The 23,342-nt window shown below is 51.1% G+C and overlaps 1 protein-coding gene across 4 annotated transcripts in view; it reads right to left on the bottom strand.

Annotated features, from left to right (window-relative positions):
* Window positions 1–3,286: 3,286 nt before the first annotated feature.
* The window catches only part of OLFML2B (olfactomedin like 2B), a 38,224-nt gene continuing 18,168 nt past the window's right edge, over window positions 3,287–23,342 (bottom strand). Inside the window, exons 5-8 of one of the 4 annotated variants that reach the window (XM_069478423.1) lie at window positions 19,387–19,618; window positions 17,097–17,624; window positions 4,920–5,096; window positions 3,287–4,378 (exon numbers count right to left, since the gene is read on the bottom strand). In XM_069478423.1, coding sequence (XP_069334524.1) covers window positions 3,777–4,378; window positions 4,920–5,096; window positions 17,097–17,624; window positions 19,387–19,618 — 1,539 coding nt within the window. In that variant the 3' untranslated portion in view covers window positions 3,287–3,776. The remainder of the gene's footprint in view (window positions 4,379–4,919; window positions 5,097–17,096; window positions 17,625–19,386; window positions 19,619–23,342) is intronic. The other 3 variants (XM_069478424.1, XM_069478426.1, XM_069478427.1) reach the window with 3 other exon arrangements.

The following is a 23,342-nucleotide window of genomic DNA, read 5'->3' as shown; positions in this document are numbered from 1 at the left end:
GTCACACAAATGCCAGGTGAGGGAGCTAGGACTAAGTCCCAGCCCTGGAGATGGTCTTCTCCATCAACATCCCGCCGGACTGGAGTGGGGGAGCCGTCACAGGTGGGAGGAAGGCCTGCACGATGGCCCCAGTTGTGTTCAGCTGTGTTGCAGCACGAGCAACAGCAGAATAAACCTTCTCCGTGCATTGGTGGCAGGTGCTCCCACAGCCTCACCAAGTGCCTGTGGAATCTCAAACAGGTGGGCTCTTGCTGTCCTCTGCCCACCTGCCATCAGCCTCCAGGTCACATGCCTGGCACGCTGTGTTCTGTTGCTGCACACACATCCCGTCATCAGACAGGCTTTCTCTGACCTGGCTATGCAAGCAGCGCCCCCTCCCTTTCCGTCTTTCTCTGTGTCCTTTCCCTGCTTTATTTCATTGCTCACCTGTCATAACACACATAATGTTTCTTTTCTCCTCTTCTAGAATATAAGCACTGTGAGGACAGGGACTTGGTCTTATTTACTCAGTAAAACCAGTTGAGTCTCCAGGAATTTGTTGAATGAATAAATGTGTACATAAATAAACAAATGTAAAAAGAATGGAAAGATGAATTGCTAGGAATTTTTCTCTACTTTTTTTTTTTTTTTTTAGAAACAGGGTCCTGCTATGTTGCCCAGGCTGAAATCAAACTCCTGAACCCAAGCAATACTCTCGCCTCGGCCTCCAGAGTAGCTGGGGCTACAGGTGTGCACCATTATGTCCAGCTTTTCCTTCTACTTTTGAAATTATACTGTTGGGAAGTACTTTTTAAAAAAAGTAAATATATTTTCCCATCAGTATCAAGCAATTAAAATGCCCTGAGTTTGGTGAGGGGTTACAAAGTTGGAGGAGACTCAGTAAGTCTGAGAGCTGGAAAATACCCCTCATTTTATGGGTAAGAGGCCGAGCAGGGTTGGGTCATGTGCCTCAGTCCTCATGGTGCTCAGCAACCGGTGGAATACGACCCGGCCATTGTTCCACTCTTCACCCTTCTGAGAAACTCATTCTGTAAGTCTTGACATTTCCAAAGTTTAATCCCACGGTGAGAAAGCTGTTTGAAGAAGTCCTGGACATCATGCTCTGGGAAAACATTTCCGACCACCCAGCTTCAGGCTGCGGTCACTCTGCAGGCCCGGCCACCGCTTCCTCTGCTCCCGGCTCCCAGCGTGTGGGAGGCACCTGGGAAGCGTTCCTCACCTGGCCTGGGTGGGCAGTTTGGCCCTAGAGCAATCAATCCACCCAACAGGCTGCGCTGGCACCCCCAGAGGGCTGTTCCTCACGGTCCCCTTGGTCTCCAAGCAGCAAGAGCTTCCTGACCGGGCGTTCTAGCTGGAGGGTCAGGAGGTGAGGAGCCCGCAGAGGGGCCCGGGGGAGGCTGGGAGGAGCTGCAACGGGAAAACGGCCACAGGAGTTTCCAGGTTGGCACCTGATCACAGTCACTAAGGGGGTGGGGAGCTGCCGGCCAGCATATCCTGGCCTGGACAGTCAGCCATGCTGCTCCCTTTGGCTTGGGCAATGCTACTGCCTGGCCTCTTCCCTGCCCCTTGATACTTCTCGGCCCACTCCTGGCCTACCGGAGAGGCCCATGCCCTGGGATCCTACACCTTGCCAGCTGGGCCTCCTGGAACTAATTATTCTGCATGGTAGCTGGGGCCTGACCAAGCCCTGACCCCTTCCTGCTGGGCCTGACTGCCTGCTCCCGAGGCCCATCCTCGCAGGCCACCCTGCCTTGGGACCCCCAGGCCTGGGGCCTTTCTGGACCAGCCCAGCTTTGAGGAGGGTTAATGCAGAGGCCTGAAGAATGGGCGGATCGGGAGCCCCTGGCATCGGATGAGCAGCAGCCAAGAGCCTAAGCTGGGGGACAGGCACGGGTCGTAAAGGGTGAACGTGCTGTGCTGGCCTCTGCACACCCTGGCAATGAGTGCCCCAGGAGGAGCTGGTGGTAGAACAAGTCCTGGTTGGGGGTCTGGCAGTTGTAAATACATCCTGTTAGGTGGGTGGTAGGAAGATAACATCTCCCAGACATCATTTCCTTCCCCCCCCCTTACTCCACCAGTGCCTCTCCTGGGGCTCTCCCCACCCCCTCCAGCAGCACTTGGGCTGTGTCTCTGCTACAATTCCCAACCCAGGTCCTGACACACGGGCCAAGCTTTCCAGGAGGGAACACTCGCTCCCTTCTCTGGCCAGGCAAGGCCTGTGGACGTGGGCTGGACTACTGCCATCATCCACAAATCACTTTTTGAACCCTGGATATACAGTTTCCCTCCCTCTGACCCTTCTGCTGCTACCAAACCAAACTGGTGGTTGCATTCGCTCAGGAAAATTTGACCCAAACAGCCCCAAGACCAAGTGAAGGCATTTGGATATTTGTTATTTGAAAGTAAGTACAGAAAGCTGATAGGGGAGAGGAGTGCAGGGTGGGAGGGGAAGCCGCCCGCCACGTGGGGGAGATGCAAGCAGGCAGGGACTGACTGGGGCGTGGCAGGGGGTGTCTGTGGTCTGCAGGACTCGCCAGACATAAGCTGTTCCCCAAACGAGGAGCTGGGGGGAACAGTGTGGCAACCCTGGGTTCTGCCCTCCTCCCACAAGCTCAGGAGACACCTGCAGAGGCTATTTTGAATGTTCTGTCTCCTGTTTTGTGTGCCGTGGAGGAAGCAGAACACTCATGCCCGGCAGGCACCGCACGGGGCTCGGCCCTGCACCGGGAGGGCTGCAGTTCTTCCCTGTCCCTCAAGCACCTCCCCCAAGGACCTTGTTTCGGAACAGGACCCCTTTCCTGGAAGGGGAGGTGGGGACGGAAAGCCTGGCTGAATGGGAATGTTCAGGATGAGGCAGGGGATAGGACTGTGGGGAGGAGGAGACAGGTGGATTGACTGTACACATCTTAAGAAAGTGTGGGGACAAGGTCACACTCATCAGCTTTGTATTTTCAGCAGTGCCTGACACCAGGCCACGTGAAGCAGGACTGAGGAATTAGGAGGTTCTCACATGTTGAGTAAAATGACCAGAAAAATAACAGAACAAAGCAAGGAAGCTGGTGTGACAGAGAGATGAAGGGACCAATGCCACAAAATTAAAGAGAGCACAGAGGTCAGCTCATTCCAGCTCCCCAGAGAGGCAGCCCTACCAGGAGCAAGTGGGGCGGCATGGGGCCAGAGAGCAAGAGAACATTCCCAAGGAACACCAGACCTCGTCGGCTCCTTCCGGCAGAGGGTCCGACACCTGGCCAGACACATCAGTGCTAAACAAAAACGCACTAGGGGCTGATTTTAAATTTCTTCTTTATTAAAAAAAGAAAAAGCATTTTTCTGTTTCTTTTTTTTTTAAACTTCTCCAATACATAAAACTTTTTTTTCCCACCACTTAGCACTTCCTTCTTGCCTCCTTCCCTCCTGCTCCTGGTGTTGTCTGCCTGCAGGACGCAGATGAAGAAACCTTGTCCACGGTGGAGATCTGGGAGCTGGAGGGGCTGGAGGCTTGGAGGAAGGTGGTCACTGGTCAAAAGGAGAAGTTCATTTGCACAAAAATATAAACCAGGGAGGATGAGACCAGCACATACACGTATGGATTGATCTACAATCCACGTAAAAAAAAAATAGACCCAAATTGTCATTTTACATTTGTAATATTATACAAAATAATATATATTTTCAAACAGCACATACCCATCTACACACACATGCACACGCACGCACACACACACCCCCAAGGTGCTAGTGGCCCCTCTGTGCTTCTGTTTGCAGGGACAAGGGTGTCAGTAGGCAAAGATGACATGGTAGGTGACCTGGTGGCCATTGTCCCAGGCATAGAGCAGGCGGTCCTTGGGGTTGTAGTCTATCTGGGTCGTGTAGGAGTACTCATTCTCGAACAGCAGCCTGGGGACGATCTGCGTGTTGGTGTGCGTGTCAAAGGCATAGGAGATGTTGGCGTTGCGCTGGTTGTAGCTGTCCACGGCATATAGCACCCCGCAGATGACAAAGCAGTTGCCGTAGAAGTTGCGCCGCAGCCCCGTACGCCATGTGGTCTCCTTCTGTGTGCTCAGGTCGGCGGCATTGAGCTTGCTCAGGACGATCACCTCCTGGCTGAAGCCCTCGTCATCCAGGGCCGGGTAGATGAGCCACAGGCCATTCTCGTCCACAGCAAAGTCCACGTCCGAGTGGCCCTGCCACCGCCAGGGGGTGGCCTCCTCATAGGCCACATCGTGGAGCATGGCCCAGGCAGCCACGAAGCGCTGCTTCAGGTCGTACTTGATGATGTTGCGGGTGAAGGCCCGGTTGTAGTAGAAGGCGCCGTTGTACACCACGTGGCCCGTGCCGATCCAGCTGTATGGGAGCTTGTAGGAATTGCTCCAGCGACCTGTGGGGGACAAGAAGGCAGGAGGCTTCAGAGCAGTGTTGCAGAGGGGCCTATGTGATGGGAGGTGCTGTCAACCAGGGCTGCACTCCTGGGTTGCAGTCTGGGCTTTGCCGCTGTCTAGTGCCTTACAGCACGTAGCTTAACTTCCCTGCGCCTCGGCACCCCCGTCTGCAATGTGGAAGTGACAGTCCCCACTTGCCTCCCTGAGCTGTCTCAAGGATCCAGGGTGCTAACGTATGTGAGCGTGGCCCGTAAACTGCTAAGGGCTATGGGAAAGGGAAGATGCTTTACCACTGACTTCTGGACTGGGCTCAAGGTTGTCCCCTGTCCTGGGAGCTGGAAAGGAGGGGCAGAGCCAAGAGGCAGAGAATGTGAGGGAATGTGGACGGGGGACTGCCCTCCCAGGAAGGGTCCTTTCACGATCAGAGGAAAGTGTCACCCTTCTTGTCTACTGTCACCACCCTAAGAGGCCTGGGCATGATTAAAACAGAGGACAGTGGGGAAAGGAAGAAGCCACCTGAGTTGGACCCATAACATGTACCTTGTTTGAAGTTCTCTAAGTTCCGGAACTCTACCAAAGTGTTGCCATAGTAATAATTGGTTACGTAAATCCGTTCATCCTTGGCCAGGGGGTCCTTCATCCAGGCCCCTTCATTCCGCCCATATGTGTTCTGAGTTGTTGGCCCCGTGATTGTGGAGAGGGTGTCCTTGCACCTTCCTGGTGGAAAAGAGGTGGGTGGAGGATTTGGGATGATCTAGTGATGCCCTGAAACCTTTGCCCGCTCCTCCTCTTAGAGTCTGAACTCCTTGGCAGGCAGCCTGTATAACCGGACCCCAGACATTTTTCCAGCACCATCTCCTACTACTCTTATCCACCCTACACTTGACTCCTATAAAGCCATCCACTGTCCCCATCCTGGGCTACTTTCATGCCACTGTGCTTTGCTCCTGTTCTCTGACTTCTCAATCCTATCCCTCAAGGACCTAAGATGCAAAGTCCTTTTATGCCACCACACCCTCCTCTGGAGAACACTCTACCCTTCTGTTCCATTCTGCTCTCACAGGACCATGAATGCACCTCTCTTACAGGACACGGCATCTTGCACCTCCATGATGCTTGTGCTTCTCTCTCCTGCATGCCCACCCCCAACCAGCGTGTAAGTGCCAAGGGCGGAGGGGCCGTGGCTTTTCCTTGGTTGTGTTCTTGGTATTCAGAACACAGTGTCTGCCATGCTGCAGGCACCCAGCAGATGGTCTGATACTTGGGTGACTATACTGCAGGAGAGGACTCTGTAGGGTGCAGTCAGGAACACCAAGCTCCACCAGCTGCTGAGCTGCCCAGGCTGTTTGGAGCCGGGTGACCAGTGGGACCAGCCCTGACTAAGCAGTGGATATTCATGCCCCTCAGGCTCACCTGCTATCCTGGAGAGCTGTCCTCAAGCCCATGCCCTGTCACTAGAGGGAGCAGGATGGCAGGGCCCCCTGCTGGGGAACTGGAGGGGCAGGATGCCAAGTTCCCAAGTAAGGAGCTTACTCTGGTTGTAGGAACCTCCTTCAAAGATCAAGTTGGGCTTAATGGGACAAGAACTCAGCAATATCCTTCTGAGTGGCTTTTGGAGTGACCCAGTGCCGAGGAGAGGCCCTAAGAGCCACTAAAACCACATTGGGTCCTAGACCAAATTGAAAGCCTGCAGTATATGCAGTATTATTATTAAACATGGCCTTGAATGATACTGATGTCACACTTGACTACTGAGGGTACGTGCTCCGTCTGTCCCCACACTAGGGGGTGATGGAGGTGGGAAAAGGGCAGCGGAGGGGCAGTGAGACAGCCAGGTGGATCCTGCCCTCACAGCTTCCTCCAACCCTGGGGGCAGCTGGGACCAGCCGAGCCCCCGCCCCACCTGCCCTCGACACTGACAGCACAGACGGGCAACGTGATGAGAATAATTAGTCCTTGACACTCGCCTGGGACAAAAATAATAAAGGCCTACGGTTCAGATTCAGGGGTTCTCTAAATTCTAGGCCACCTCCATTTCAAAATTGTTGCAGTTGTTCCAACTCTCCTGCTCCCCCAGAAGGGGTCTGAGGAAGGAGCCCAAGCCCCGCGGCTGGCGGCACAGGCACAGGCAGCTGTGCCCTTGGCCCCGTGTCTGGGCAGCTGGGGGTGGAAGTGGGATGAACATTGTTTTCCAGGCAGGCGTCACAGTTGGGTGCAGTTGGCAGGGTTTAGGCAGCTCAGTGTGGGGTTTATTAGGTCCTGATCTGACAGAGTGGGGAAGATTCAGTCTCCATAAGACAAACAAGAGAACCTACACCCCAATGTCTCATTCCCCCATAACTGAGCTCATCTGTTCAAGACAATAAAATAGAAGTCTCCGGCTGAGCCCTGGCAGTAGAGATCCAGTGGAAAATATCTCATTCCTGGTGCTAAGCAGGGCCTTGACTGCCAGCAGGGAAGCCACACTCCCTCTGTACTGGGGTGAACCCCAGCATGCCCTCCCCGGGCAATCCCCGGCCCCCAGCAAAGCCCAGCAAGGATACCAGTTCCTTGTCCAGAGGTACCCCCAGACAATACCCCTAAACCCCACCAATGGCCATGAGGCAAGGTGTTTTCTGTCAGGGGTTGCCATGGCCATGCCACCTCTCTGACAAAACATGCACATTACAGATGGACTCCTGAAAGCCAGGACTCAGCTGTCCCAGGCAGTCCCAGAAATCCCTGCAGGGTCCTGACTCAGCACAGAGGCTCTGCAATGACAGGGCCCTAATGTGGGGCTATATATGTGCCCCGGGCTGGCTTTGGTCTTGGCCCTGTCACTGACTCCAAAGTCTGTGTTACCACTATAATGTCACAAAGCTTTAATTTCTTTAGCAGTAAAACAAGTACAATACATGCCCTGCCTACTTCACAAGAGAGCTTGGGGGATCCACTCTGACAACAGTGTGGTCGGCTGAGTAATGGCCCCTAAAGATATCCAGGTCCTAATTTCTGGAAGCTGTGAATGTGACAAAGGGAAACAAAAGGGACTTTGCAGATGTGATTAAATCAAGAATCTTGAAATGAGGAGATTATCCTGGACTATCTGGGTGGGTCCTAAATGCAGTCACAAGTATCCTATTTATAGTGAGGCAAAGGGAGATCTGACCATAGAAGAAGAGGAAGCAATGTGGTGACAGAAGTGAAGATTGGAGCGATGTGGCCACAAGCCAAGGAATGCTGGCAGCCACCAGAAGCTGGAAAAGGCAAGGAATGGATTTTCCCCTCAAGCCTCTGGAAGGAACCAGCCCTTCTGACACCTTGATTTTAGCCCTGTAAGATTCATTTTGGATTTCTGGCCTCCAGAACTGTTAGAGAGTAAATTTCTGTTGTTTTTAACCACTCAGCTTGTGGCAATTTAGAGGCATAGGAAACTAACACAGAGTCGGCTTCTCGGGTTAGGGCGGGCATCTTTATTTCTGTAGGAAGAAGGGAATCCCAGCTTGCAGCCCCATAGTCCTAATATCCGGGACCTCCAGACATATTTCCACACGCCCTCACACAGAGCAAACACTGGCCAGCATGCAGGGTGCACGAGCCCAGGCAGACACGGCAGCACAGACCGAGTGGTTTCAGAGCATTCAAAGACAGGATCAAGGGAAGGAGTCGGTAAGCCATGAGGCCCAGACACATAACCACGCTCTGAGAATCTGGGGCGGTGCGGATGCTCCCACTCTTGGCAGCAAACTGTCAGCCTTGGAGAGAAGACACTGCATGTTGACTCCTCTTCAAGGGTAATGACAGAAAGACGGGCGACAGTTCAAAGGAAGTACAGGGAAGAAAGTGCAATCTGCAACTCATCTTAGGTTTCCCCAGAGCAGGGCTGCCAACGATGCCGGTGACGGCTAACATTCACCAAGGGCTTTCTAAGTGTTCACCCACTTAATCATCAATGGTGCTGGGAGGCAGCTGGCCCTGTTTCAAAGATTACCAGGGTCTGAGAAGAAGGGGCCCTTCCCCTCAGCATATAAACTTGCTCGAATCTCAGCATCCTAAAAAAATAAATCTGCAATCAAGAGGCTCCTCCATCCTCTCATCCCTCAGTTCTGGTGCTCACTCAACGAGCCTCCCGCAGGGCCCCTGGGAGCATCTGCTCCCCTCGGCACATCATCTCGCACACTCCTCAGCCCCTCGACCTGCTCGCTGCCTCACATGCTCGTGCGCTGCCCATCAGGGCGCTCCCCAGTCCTCTTATTCTGGGCAAGCCTCTCTTTTGGTCAGAACCCGTGGACCAGCCCCGGTGCCTGCCCCCAGTTGCAGGACGCGTCTCCCTGTCACTCAGCGTCCACACACTGCTCTCTCCTGGTCCCCGCACGCCTCCTCCTCGGTCGTGCCTTCTCCAGCTCTTTGGCTAGTGTCTCCTTCTCAGCCCACTTTCACATGTCATCCTTTAGGGCTCCACTTCTGGCCTCCTCCCTTCTCATCATCCTGTGTTCACTGGGCAGACTGGGCTCTTACTGACAGCCCCAGCCCCAGCCCCAGTCTCGTTTCTGAGCATCACACTTCCAGCTGCCTACTAGATGCTTTTCTCCTGGTGTCCTCCTGCTGCCTCCAACTTAATGGACTAAAAATGGAATTCCTTTGCTTCAGTTCACAGTCTGCTCCTCCTGCATTTCCTGTCCTAGAGAAAGCCACAGCACACCACCCATTCACCAAGCCAGGAACCTGGCTCATCCCTCATGTCCCCTCCCTGACCCACTCTCCAGCCAGGCACTGAGTTGCATTTATTCTGTCTCTACTTCTGCGGCTTAGTTCAGACCTCACTGCCTCTTGCCTGGATCGCTCCAATTGTACCAGTTGGTCTCTCTGGTTCATCTCTGCCCACTTGTAACCTATTCTTCCCAGTTATCCCTGTTCTGCTTTTCTGAGAAACACATCTGCTTAAACCCTTAATAACCCACCATATCCAGCCTCACGCGCAGCCCGGAGTCCCCATCCTAGCACATCAGCACTCCTGCAACACCACTCTTACTTCTTGCTGGCTGCTTTCATTCAGAGATCTCAATCTCAAATCTAGCAGGGGCCAGGCAGGAACTGAAATAAGTGCATCAGGCTGAGTGTGAGACAATATGCAGCCACAGAGATTGTGGTGAACTGGAGGAGCAGCACTCAAATTCAAGAATGCATTCAAATTCAAGAGTGTCATGGCTCATTTTGGGATGAATTTGGCCCTCAAGTTGCCAGCTTGAGATGTCTTGTCTATACCTAGCTGCTTGCATTGCCCACACATGCCCAGCCAGGGCTGGCTTTATGGGCGTATGACCTGCGCAATCACACAAGGTCCTTGCTCAGAAGGGCCCACCCTTGGTTTGATGCACTGCTGTCGCCATCTTGAACTTCTTTATAATTTTACATTTGAACTTGTGTTTTATAAGTGAAGTCTAAAAGGACAATGGAGCATGTGTGTGAGCAGAGAAGAATGTGTGATATGCGTGGTCGTCTTCCTTGTTCCTCACTTGTATGTAGCGTTTGCTATGTCCAGTAAACACAGGATTCCAGGTGGACTCACTGGTGCGTGGGAGTTCAGCGAGACTCAAAGTGAGTGCAAGGTAAGCGTGTTGTTCTAGAGGTGACATTTTGCATTTGACCCAGAACATGCTTCAAAAGTAGAAAGAAGCAATGGTGTTCGAAGAAACATGAATGGCCAAGAAGCCCTCTTCTTTCTTACTTGTGTTACTTCTCTGTATTAGAAAACAGCTTATGTTAGAAATGATATGGAAGAAGAGGGAAAGACAGGGCAACTCACAGACCCTTTTCTTTTTAGTGCTTCCTCGCCCCGGAAGCTGCAGGTAGGGAGTGTTGGTAAAATGTTTGTGTATCAAGTGAAACAAAAACAGATGAGTTAGTTCTGTGCGGTTTCCACTATTCTGGTTAGAACAAAATACATATGTATGCAGGAGCTACTAAATGCAAATTATATCATTTTGGTGGATTCTGCATATGAGTTGAAAGATCTTATATCGACACTTAAAACTGACATTGCACAATATCAAGATAATGGTATAATTCGTGCTAGCAATTCAAATTTTTAATACCGACATACCTCAGATATATTGTCAGTTTGGTTCCAGACCACTGCAATAAAGTGAATATCTCAATAAAGCAAATATCACGATAAAGTGAGTCATGCAGATTTTTTGTTTTCCCTTGCATATAAGTTATGTTTACACTATACTGCAGTCTATTAAATGTGCAATGGCATTGTATCTAAAAAACAATGTGCATACCTTAATTCAAAAATTATTGTTAAAAAATGCTAACAATCACTTGAGCCTTCAGTGAGTCATAGTTGCTGGTGGAGGGTCTGTCTTGCCTCGATGTTGATGGCTGCTAACTAATCAGGGTGGTCGTTGCTGAAGGTTGGGGTGGCTGTGGCTTTATTAACTAAGTTTATGTGATATTCTAAATTTTTTGTTGTCGATTCAACAATGTTCAGAGTATCTTCACCAGGAGGAGATTCCATACCAAAAAACTACTTTCTTGCAACTTTGTAGAAGAAGTAACAACTCCTCATTTGTTGAAGTTTGATCATGATATTGCAGCAATGTGAGTGACATCTTCAGGCTCCACTTCTAATTCTAGTTCCCTTGCTATTTCTATCACATCTGCAAGTTACTTCCTCCTCTGAAGTCTTGAACCCCTCAAAGTCATCCCAGAGAGCTAGAATCAGATTCTTCCAAACTCCTGCTAATGCTGATATTTTGGTCTCCCCACAGAGGCCATCTGGAATGGCATCTAGAATGGTGAATCCTTTCCAGAAGCTTTTCAGTTTACTTTGGCCAGATCCATCAGAGGAATCACTATCTATGGCAGCTACAGCCTTATAAAATATATTTCTTAAGTAATAAGGCTTGAAAGTTGAAATTACTCCTTAATTCATGGGCTGCAGAATAAATGTTGTGTTAGCAGGCATGAAAACAACATTAATCTCCTTGGATATCACCGTCAGAGCTCTTGGCTAACCAAGTGCATTGTTAGTGAGCAGTAACAGTTCAAAAGGAATCTTTTTTTCTGAGCTGTAGGTCTCAACGGAGGACTTAAAATATTCAGTAAACCATGCTGTAAAGAGATGTGCTGTCATCCAGGCTTTGTTGTGCCATTTATAGAGGACAGGCAGAGTAGATTTAGCATAATTCTTAAGGGCCCTAGGACTTTTGGAATGGTAAATGAGCAGTGGCTTCAACTTAAAGTCACTGGCTGCATTAGTCCCTAACAAGAGAGTCAGCCCATCCGTTGAAGCCAGACATTGACTTCTCCTCTCTACCTATGAAAGTACTAGATGGCATCTTTTTCTAATAGAAGGCTGTTTTGTCTACATTGAAAATCTGTTGTTTAGTGTTGCCACCTTCATCAATGATCTTAGCTAGATCTTCTGCATAACTTGCTGCTTCACCTTGCACTTTTATGTTATGAAGATGGCTTCTTTCCTTAAACCTCATGAACCAACCTCTGCTACCTTCCAACTTTTCTTCTGCAGGTTCCTCACCTCTCTCAGTCTTCACAGAATTGAAGAGAGTTAGGGCCTTGCTCTGGATTAGGTTTTGACTTAAGGGAATGTTGTGGCTGGTTTGATCTTCTATCCAGACCTCTGAAACTGTCTCCATATCAGCAATAAGGCTGTTTCACTTTGTTGTTGTTTGTGTGCACTGGAATAGCACTTCTAATTTTCTTCAAGAACTTTTCCTTTGCATTCACAACTTGGCTAATTGCTTGGTACAAGAGGCCTAGCTTTTGGCCCATCTTGGCTTTAGACATGCCTTCCTTACTAAGCCTAATCATTTCTAGCTTTTGATTTAAAGGGAGAGACATATGACCCTTCCTTTCACTTATAGGTCACCGTGGGGTTATTAGCTGGCCTAATTTCAATGTTGTTGAGTCTCAGGGAATGGGGAAGCCCGAGGAGAAGGAGAGACAGGGGAACAGACAAGAGGTGGGGCAGTCAGAACACACACAGCATTTATTAAATTTGCTGTCTTATATGGGCACGGTTCATGGCTCCCCAAAACAATTATTATAATAGTAACATCAAAGATCACTGATCAGAGATCACCCTAACAGACAGAATAAAAATGAAAAAATTTGAAATATTATAAGAATTACCAAAATGTGACACATTAACATGAAGTGAACACACATTGTTGGAAAAATGGCACTGACAGACTTGTTTGACACAGGGTTATCACAAACCTTCAGTTTGTAAAAGAACACTGTATCTGTGAAGTGCAATACAGCAAAGCCCAATAAAATAGGTGTGCCTGGAAGAGCTAATACAGAACACCATAAAAAGAGAGAGACACACACAATGGAGGAGAGAAGAAAAGCTTTCTATTTACCACTTTCAGTGGTACTTTGGCCCTGCTTTCTGAACACAGGGCCCCACATTTTCAGTTTGCACTCGGCCCTGACTGCGCTGTTTCACTTCTGCTCTTGTTGGCGCTGGTCCTTCTCACTGTGATGCCACCTTCCTTCTTTGCCTGGCTAATTTTCCCTCATCCTTGGAGACAGCCAGGTCAGCATCTCTTTCCAGAAGAGGGTCCCGGCTGCCTCAAGCCCCCTCTGTGACCTACTGCACCCTGTGCATCCCGGCGCTCGCCACCCTGGGTTGCGGGCACGTTTCTGCATGAGTCTCATATACGAGCTGTGTGCGACTCCAGGGCAGGGCCCTGCCGTGTCCATCTTTGCACCCCTGAACCCACGGCACTCCCCTGTCATCGGCGCTCAGTACCGTAATTGGCTAACTCTGAATATTGTTTCTATGCTAGAACCCTCTCTATCACTTTTAGAATCAAGTCCCCTCGCCATTGGCCCCTGCCCCCCCCCCCCGGAATTCCTTCACTCTCCCTGGGAATCCCCACGTGTGCCAGTGCATCTGAGTTGCCTTCTGTCCTCTGCCCACCCTGGCTCATGCCCTGGGCTCTGCCTGGAAGTTTCCTCTCCACCCTTTGGGCCTGGTGAGCTCGTGACCTCCTTTGGATTTGGAGCCCCATGGCAGAACAGACATGGCACCACTGGACCACGTGTGCCCACTGCTGGCCACGCTTCTCACGTGCTCAGCTACCTCAGTCACTTGTTGCCTCCCCACAGTTAGCCCTTTTGTGGAAGTGACTCCAGCTCCTTCATTTTGGAGCTTCACAGCTTGGCACAGTACGGTGCTAAGTGAATTATGAGTGGACTCTTTATCCTTGTTGAGAGGCTGAGACTGCCATCCTTCATCCGTTTACAAGCATATACTTTATCCACTTCATATTCTTATTTCTAGGACCAGAGGCCCCTGTGTTGCACAATGACTAGAGTTCCCCGTGGTTTAGGGGGCTGGGCTAGGTACATCAGCAAAGACACTGAGACGGGAGCGTGCCCGTGGAGTTGGGGTTAGGGGAGCTGCCTGTCTACTGATAGGGCAGCTGCCAGGGAAGATTCTTGGTGCAGAGTCTGGGTGCTGTGGAGGCTCTGGAAGCACCGCCCCAATCCACGTCAGCGTCACCTTCCCTGGGCTGCCACAGACCAGCCTCCCTGACACGAGGCAGGCAGGGCTGGCCTTCTCACACGGCCAGCGTGGCCAGCCAAGCCTCGGGGGTGGTTACAGCCGTATGCTTTGTGGGGGAGACATTCTTCATAGTTCATGATATTTCCTAGATTCAGATGTGAGCCAGCCTCTCTCTCTGGTATTATTATAAGCTGACTGTCCTCTTTGTCTGCTCCTCCCCACCCCCACCCCCAGTCAGCCCCTTCTAAAAGACACATCAGAACTGCAGTCATTAAAGTCTGGGAATCTGCAGAGCCTTGGCCACGCAGCACATTGTTTTATTTCTCTGCTGCAGCCCGAGCTACTCCCCAAGCCCTGGCTGCCTGGAGCAGAAGTGCGTCTCGCATGCGATCGCCCCTTCCCCAAGCCCAGCTCTGGTCACTGACAGCATCTTCCCTCTCGCTGTCCCGGAGCTGCAGTCCGGCCAGATGCTCATTGCACAACCCAAAACAAATTCTAGTTTACTTGTTTTTGGAGGGTTTTTTTTTCTGAAAATTTTATAACTCCCTTGAGGATAATGGTAGACACTTAAGGACATCACAAAATCAGGTTTGGAAACCCTGGGAAAAGATGTTCCTTTTAAAAGCAGTCTCTTTTACAACCACATCTTAAATAGCTCAAAAATCAACATCGCCAGACTCATCAAATAGCACACAACCTTTCCCAAGCGGCCCATGAATGTCTGTTTCAGCCATGCGATTTTTATTTAACTGACAACCGGGCAATGTCGGGGCATCGTGGTCTTCCTCAGCCTGGCACGGGCAAGTCAGAGTCTGCGGAGAAGGTGACAATACGAAAATCCCACCCACACCAACCGCAGCCAGAGGAGGCACTTGACAGCCACAAACGATTAGAAATGGTTCCCAAACACAACCGTGTCAGAATTCCACGTTGCCTGAACAGCCAGGCCTTTCTGTGCCTCACCCTCTTCCCACCCCTTGTTTGAAGAACACGCTACATCTGCATCCATGACACAGAGGCAAGAACCCCAGCTCTTCCAAAAAACATCCTCAGTAGGACAATGTCACTCCAGTTGAACAGAATATTGAGCAATGAGAGAAAATGTGCCCCCTCCCCTATCTCGCATTACCAGGTAAATGGCTGCCAGGACACAGGGTTTCTTTGGGCATCGGCATCTCAGTAGGCCCTCAGTGGAGGAGGGAAGGCACCTACAGGAGTTACACCAGGACACCCTGCTGGTAGCTAAACCCAGAGGAGGCAGACTGGGAGAGGCTGGGTGCTGGGACCCAGTCTGGGGAGGGGTATGGAGACAGCAGAAAACTCATTCCTGGCCAGCTGCGTCACCTGAGGGAAGAGGCTCCCAGGCTCAAATGCCATCGCCTGAGGACATGCAAGGTGTGTGGGTCCTGCCTGCAGTCTATCTTCACTGTAAGTGTTCTAGCTACATGAGGAGGAGTGGCACAGGGCAGATTACTAAATATCGGAAGGAAATTCCCTCCCTCCCCATAGTGACAGTAAGCTGAAGGGTGGAAGCACAGGGGCCAGAGAGCTCACCCGTGGCAGAGGGGGAGGTGGAGCGCTGGCTCAGGGGCTGTGCTCCCAAGACTGTGAAGTCCAGGCTGCCCAGGGCTGGCATGCAAGGGATAGCCTCTGCCCAGACCGCTGGGCATTCTGCAGAAATTCAGCAGGACCCTCTGCTTCAGAAACCTGCTTATTCATGCAACGAGGAACTACTGGCCTTCTACTCCATGGCTAGTTTGCTCCCATCATGGAAGGAAAAGACAAGGAAAAAGAAACAGTCCTGCTCCCACCCCAACCTCTGAGGCCCAAGAACTGCCTTCTTGCTTAGCTTCCTCCAGGCCAGAGCTTTTGCTCGGGGGTCTGTTTTTACTGGGCTATATTTCCCTGCTTCCACTCTGCTCTTATCTGGAATTTTCACTCAATAGGAATTTCTTGCTAAGTCATGGCCTGGTAAACTTCCTGCAGAAAACCATAGACTATAATGGAGCAAACGGTCCTTAGCAAATTTCTAATTTCAACTGAGCCCCAGAGAAAGGCAGGGGTTTGGCCAAAGTCGCACAGCTACCCAGCTGTTAATGCACAGAACAGGGTGTTGGGCTCCCAGCAGGTGCTCCTCCTACCACCTTGTCTCTGGCAGTAGCTGGCACCTTATTCTGAGGAGGGATTGGGGACGAGGCTGCCAAGGGAGTGCGAGATGGGGAGAAGGGAAAGAGATATATAAGGCAAACCATATCCTCTGTCAAATTAAGTGTATGTTTCAACAAGCATTTTGATGAAATCATTATTCAATAGTTTTATTTTTCAGTCACTATCAGTGATGACTTAATGAACGTTTGGTTCAGTTCTTTTTGGAAGAGACATTTGTAACCAGCTTCTGTTTTCCTTTTGTCTTTCCCTGTACTCTCTTATTTCACTACGCCATGTCATCTTGTGGCCATGGAGCTCCCAGGCACAGAATAGAACTACATTTTCCATGCTTCTGGAATACATCTTGCTTTTTCAGACCTGTCTAGAAAACCCCTATTCATCCTTCAAAACCAAGCACAAAGGATACCTCCTTAGAAAAACTTCCCAAGCCTTCCTGGCAGCCAGGTTAAGCTAGTGCACCTTCTTTCTTTTTCTGTTTCTTATTCCTCTGTTATAGCATTTGTCACATGACCCCACGATGTTTCCATGCTCTCCAGGGCTGGGGCTCTGAGATTTTGCACTGGGGCCCACTGCACTGGTTATTTCCTGCTCCCACTCTGCTATGACTCTGGGACTTTTCCCCCAGTAAGAACCCTTTGTCATTTTACAGCCTGGCAAACTTACTGGAGAAAACCGAACTTAGTCATCGCCAGATACCCCAGTCGTCACCAGATACCCCAATTCCCATCACAAAGCCTAGTATGCAGAAAGCACTCAACAAATGTTTACAAAACTGACTAATAAAGGTGAGATCTTGGCTCTATTAATTTATATATATTTTAAAAGAAGAGTCCCAAACCTAGTTAATGGCACATTTGAATACATAAACCCTAGATGCTAACACTAATCATTAGTCAAAGGCATAACTCCACTTGCCTTTCTTTATGAAGAACTTGACCATCTGGTCCCACCCTCTCCTTGCAACCTATTTCCAGGCTTTTTATCTGAGCTGACCAGGAGGCCAAGGCCAGGTAGAATGAACTCACCTATGACATTCCGGATGTCATCTTCTTCTTCGGGGCTCAGGGTGGGGCTGGCAGGGGTTGTCCCCTGCCCAGCAGTAGCATCTTTCCCCAGCAAGCTGGTCCCGACTGTGGTGGGAGGCACTGGGGCCATGTGTGCATCCCCAGGCACCATTGCTGGAGACGCTGGGGCTGGAGGTGGCTGGGTGGCTGTGTGGGCCACGGTGGTAGCTGGGACCTGAGGAGAAGGTTGAAGGACTGCCTCCCCTGTGGGATCCAGAAATGCTGACGTGGTCGGGAGTGTTGCTGAGTGTGGTCTAGCTGAGGCAGAGAGAGCAGGGTCGGCAACGCTGGGAGCTGGGGTCGAGGCCTGTGGCAGTGCTGAGGACAGGGGTGCAGTCTGAGTGCTCAGGTCACTTGCCACAGCAGTGCTGTGTCTGGGACGGGTGGCTGCTGGCCTTCGGGTGGCTCTGGTGGGCAGGTCGTTGTGTCTCAGGAGCTGATCTTCAATCAGCAAATCCACTCCGTTGTCACCACTGAAAAACTCATCTTCTGTGAAACAAATACAAGGTTCGTGTGTGGGACAGGAGGGGAACAACGTGCAGATGGCCAAAAGCACATGGCAATCAGCAGGTTAATGGCCTTTCCTCCACATGACAGCCTGCTTTAGGGATGGGGCCCGCTGGGTAGAAAGGAGCACAGCTAGAAGCATGTTGTATTTCCCGGAGGCTTCCTCTGAGTGGACTGTGGCTGTCCTCCACCCAGGACGCGGGGCACGGGGGGCTGCACAGTCACAGGCTGTGAGCCCTGGTGGCTGGGAGGAAGTTAGTCATCCAAGCCACCCTTTGAACAAGTGTCTATGGAGCACCGACAACAGTGAACAGAACAAAGATCCTTGACCTTACAGAGCGTCTGCTAAGTGGTGGAGACACTACGTAATAGGGAGAGAGATTGTACGTTTGAACGTGCTATGGGGAAAAAGGTAGAGTAGGATAAGGAGGGTCACGAAAGCTGGGAGGGAAGGGAAACTTGCAGTCATGGATATGGTGGTTGGGAAGGGACTCACTGAGATGGAGAGGCGAGCGGAGGCCTGGAGAAGGTGAAGGAGTTAGCCAAGCAGCTGTCAGGGAAAAGGATTCGGGGGGAATCCAGCAGCGCAAAGGCCCCGAGGCGGACACATGCACGTTGTGGCTGCAGAGCAACGAGGTGGCCGGTGTGGATGAAGCAGGGGGTGTGAGGGGAGAGTAGCAGGAGGCGCGGTCAGAGAGAGAACAGGAGCTGCCAGGTGTGGCTTGGAGGCTGTGTAGGGACTTTGGTTTTATTCTGCATAAAACAGGCGAGGCTGCGGGTGTTAAGCAGAGATGGAACATGGGGAGGCAAAGATTTTGTAGAGAGGACACAGAGCTCTAACCACAAAAGAAATGATTAGTAAAGCGAACTTCATGTGTTCATGGAAAGCACCATTAAGGGACTGAAGATGCCAGCTACGAGCACAGAGAAACTGTGTCATGCATCTGATCACAAAGGACTTGTATCCAGAATATTTTTAAAAACTCCCACAAAACAATAACAACAACAACAAAAAGATCAAAACACAGTTAAAAATGGGCAAAATGATGATTCTAGCTAGTGGGTTGAGGATACACTAGATGGAGGCGAAGGCAGAAGCAGAGAGAACTTCAGGAGGCTGCTGGTCGCACCTGATGGAGAAGCGACTAGCTCAGGCACAGCGGGAGAGGGAGGAACGGGGACCCTCTGGGGGTTCTGGGCAAGGAAAAGAAAGCAGACAAGGGGAGGAGGCGGGCCACAAGGAGGAAGGCCGGAAGAGGAAGTATTAAGGAAACCAGATATGATGATGGGGAAAGGGATAATCTATCTTCTGTGAAGAGTAAGGAGGATGGAGTGAAAGGGAGGAGACTCAGGCAGGAAGCTTAGGGCCGCCGGAGGGAGGAACAAGTGGGAGAAGCCCAGAGCGTGGCCCTGAGCGAGTCATTCCCTCCAAGCCTCGATTTCCTCATCTGCAAATGGGGAGGATTGGACTGGAAGGCCCTCAGGTCCCTTCCAGCTGAGCCATGCTCTGCCATGTGGTCTTCTGGGAGCTCAGAGAAGTTAAGTGACTTGCCCAAAGCCACTCAGCAAGTTGTGAGGAAATGCAGTGAGAACTCTGGATAACGGTAGCTCTGCAGGGCGGGGCCACAGCAGTAATCAGACAGAAGAAGGGATGAATGGTTCCCAACAAGTCCATCTCCCCAAGGCCCGAATGGATACCTCCTCCCTGCCCTGCCTCTGGGGTAGCTGGGCTGACCCAACTCACGCTGCTCTTCGATGTCATTCTCTTCTTCAGGGACCTTGGCTTTATAGTAGGTGATGCCCCGGATGACAGTGGGCTGGGAGGCTGGCCGGCCCCTCAGGTGCACCTGCCTCTGCAGGGGCCGCGGTGGCTTCACCACCTCAGGTGGATCCAGGGGTCGCGTCTGCAGGAGCTCGATGGAGTTGATCTGCTGGGACACGGTTTCTTCCTGCAGAAACCGCTCTTCATACTGCTCCTCAGAGGGGACAGAAGGGAAGGTCAGGTCACTGACCAGAGGCAGTGGGCAGCTAGGAGCAGTGCTGGATACTAATAACAGGTATGCGAACAACAGCAGCCCTTCCGAAGAGCCAGGCACTGTTCTGAGTGCTTTACGTATGTCTACGTATGTTGACTAACCTTTCCAGCAGTCCTGTGGGGTAGGACCTATTTTTATCATGCTCATTTATGGACTAAGAAACTGAGGTACAGAGAGGTTATATCAATTTCCCAAGGTCCCACTACAGGTAAGTGGGAAGGGACAATTTGAACCCTGGCAGTCTGGCTAACCTTGATGCTATACCGGCCAGAGAATGCAGTTCTTCTGTCAGCTCTGGCCCGGGCAGGGGGTAGGGGGACTTAGATCTGGTATAAGTTGTGTCCAGCAAGATCCATGTGAGGGGAAGAGTGTCTGGGCTGGGACATGAAGTCTGAGGACCCAGATGCACATCCCCTCAGGACAAAGACTAACTGTTTACAGCTATCAGAATGGGCTTCCTGAAACACACATCACTCCCAGAACCAAACTTGGCATTCTCCTCTTGTTCCACACCCCCCCAACCACAAAAACCCTAAGTATTCCCGTCACTGGGAACCCCGTCACTGCCGAACCTCCTGGGTCCCCTGAGCCACTGGGTCTGTGTTCAGACTCTCCTCCCCCCACATAGCTACTTATTGAAATCTGCCCATTTCTCAAGGCCCAACCAAAATCTCAGATCCCCAAGGAAATACTCCCACACCTTGGCATTCAGAATTCATCCTTCTTCCCCAATCCTCACTTTGCGCTTTGTGACAGAGACTTCTAACTGACTACCCAAATCCCCTGCCCCCTTGCTCCCTACTAATGGAGACCTGGATTTATGGGAGTGGCCGTGGGAATGAATTCTGGCCAGTGGGGTATAGGTAGAACTTGGTGGGAGAAACATTTGGAAAAGTTCCTTAAAAGGGGGCCTGACTCAGCTGGGAAGTATCTTTTGCTCTCTTCCTTATTTCTCTGTCCTGAAATGTGGACAGGATGGCTGGAGCTAAGCTACCATCTTGTGACCATGAGATTTTGAGGATGTAAGTCACTAATTACATCTTGGAGCTAATCATATTAGCCTTGGACCACCTGCCTCCAGTGCTGCTCCACGTGAAAGGACAATAAACCTTCCTATGGTCCATGACACTGTATTCGAGTCTCTTACTCAAAGCTGAGCTCAACTCCTAATGGAAACAAGTTATGCTTCTATTATAGCACCTCTCCCTGCCCACCTTCCACAGGCATTATTTAAGGATGTTGTTAACTCTGTAGACTGTGAGAATCTGAAAGAGTAGAAACCACCTCTTATCCACCTTTGATTCCCCTGGATGGATGCTCCTTAATATTTGTTAAACTGAATTTCTGAATCATAATGCATCCGAAGGAACTGTCTATATTTGTGACTGGAATTTGATTTTGTCAAACCAAATGAGGCTTTAAAGTAGACAGCACAGAATCTGGTGTCTGGGCCTCTTGGTGGCACTGTGGGAATGCCACTGGGACAGTTCCAGTCAGGGAGGACTACCCTGTCCTCCACAGAGCTCCTGCCTAGGGACTGGCCTTTTATGTACACAGCATGGCAGGGTCTCTGGGTCCTGTGTGGGCCTGTCCAGTCATACTCCCTGCCCAGGATTAAAATCACCCACCTTTGAAAGCAAAACACCTTGGGTGCAGGGCCTGTGAGCTGGCTGTGCTCAAAGTCAGGGCTACCCCACAGGTTGGTCCAGCTCCTGAGGGACAGTGGCTCCGTCAGAGAAGTATGGGCACCTGAGAGGAGTGTGGCCCAGCCCTGCTCTCACAGGGACTTCAACAACAGAATAATGAAGAGGTGGCTGCAGGAAGCCATGAGCTGCTCCTCCTCAACCAGGAGGCAGTGGGCGTGGCCCCTTATGCCCTGTAATTCTAGGCCTTGGTGAACTCCATCTAGAAGGCAGAGCCTGTGCGGATATAAAACCTCTGTCCTCAGACGCCCAGTGCCCTGAAGCCAAGCAGGGCCTTCAGCCACTCCATGTTGGCTGCAGGGACCCAGTCACCACGGCCAACTTCCTCACTTTGCACAGGACACACAAACCAGGCTCTTGTTTTGGTCCTTTACAATTTGGCCTGGAGAAAACCTGGAGTCCTCATTCCCAACCACACCCCCAAGTGAGCTTGTTTTCCTGTAACAAGAGAGTTATCCAGATGGCACCACTGATACGGCAGTTCCTACATATGCATCTCTCCCCAGCACACAGTGGTGACTGGAAGACAGGGGACACCTTTCTGCCAACCTCCCCCAGCGGAGGCCAGAGAGCTCCCCAGAAGAAACAGGCCGATATGCCCCACTGTGCCCGGGCAGCCCCACTCCCTCCATTCCCCGTTTTTGCTGGCGAGGCCAACTCAGCTCGGGGTGTAGGGGACTCCTGGTGGTGGGGATGATGTTTTAGTGAAAACCTATTATGGCCATGTCCCTTTATATTATTTTTAACCCTTACAACAAAGGGCCAAGGTAGATATTGTTACCCACATTTTACAGATGAGGAAACAGAAGCTTGGGGTCACTCTGCAATTTGGTTGAAAGTCAATCAAGCAGCTGAGAAGGGCACTTATTAAGTAGGCCCCCGGGCTGCCCGCCTTCAGAGCCCGGTTCTTCCTTACGTTAAGCCACACTGCCCACAGCTGTGACCACAGGACTAACTCGTTTATCATCCAAAAACTCGCCTACATCTCAAAGTCCTCAGGGCCGTGGTCTGGCTACTGCCCAGAAGACTTGGGAGATCCCTCGTTTCCCGCTGGAAAGGGCTGCTGGGAGGCTGTCAAGCAGGCCCTGGCCGCAGCCCTTGACTCAGATGCTGAGGGGCGTCTAATTGCTGGACCCCGGTTTCCCTCCGCATTGCAAAAGCAGGTTGTCATTTCTTCGTGGCAAACCCCAGGAACTGTCTTTAATTCCAGGCTCTTAGGGAAGGGTGGGAACTGCAGTTTTTCTTCTAGCCAAGGAGATGGAGCAAGACCATGGGCAGCCCTTGCCAGAGAACATATAATTTCCTTGGATTCACTGGCGACAGGCTGCACTGGGCGGCAGCAGTCCCCACTGAGCTTTGATTTCCTCTCCCTGTTAATCCAAGAGTCTGTTGTATGACTTCAACTCCTGGCATCAAATGTTCCCACTCCCACCCTGCCCTCCCACTCCCAGCCCAGCCCCCAGACCCCCCTGCCAACCTCCCAGACAAGGACCATCTTGGAGAGAGGCCTCCGGCAAATTACCACTCACCATTCCAAGAAACCCCTGGCATCATCTACGAGAACCTGCAAATAAACAACCAAGCCCAATGCTCCACTCACCCCCTTTTCCATACAGGGTTCACTAAAGAGAGGGACGAAGAGGGAGAGAAGATGCTACATTTGGATCTCCTTCCCCACGCCCCCTCTCTGCCCCGCCACCCTGGTTTGGATGGATTGTGCTAACTTCAGCAGTGCGATGAATGGGGATTGGGGTGGGGGAGGGACTTTGCTGAGCAAGTAGAAAAAGAGTTTGGTGTGTTTGATTTGGTTTGCTGTTTGCCCTCAGGAAATCTGAGCTGGGTTCCTGAACACACCACATAATGTGTCATCAAGACAATGGTTGGATGCATTCTTCAGCTCAGCCGACTGGGAAACTGGAAGCCGGGGAGGACAAAGAACACCTGGCTCCACTGGGCAGCCA

Source organism: Eulemur rufifrons, chromosome 8 (assembly GCF_041146395.1).
Source record: "Eulemur rufifrons isolate Redbay chromosome 8, OSU_ERuf_1, whole genome shotgun sequence".
Classification (NCBI taxonomy): Eukaryota; Metazoa; Chordata; class Mammalia; order Primates; family Lemuridae; genus Eulemur; species Eulemur rufifrons.
This window is presented reverse-complemented; position numbering and strand designations above follow the sequence as displayed.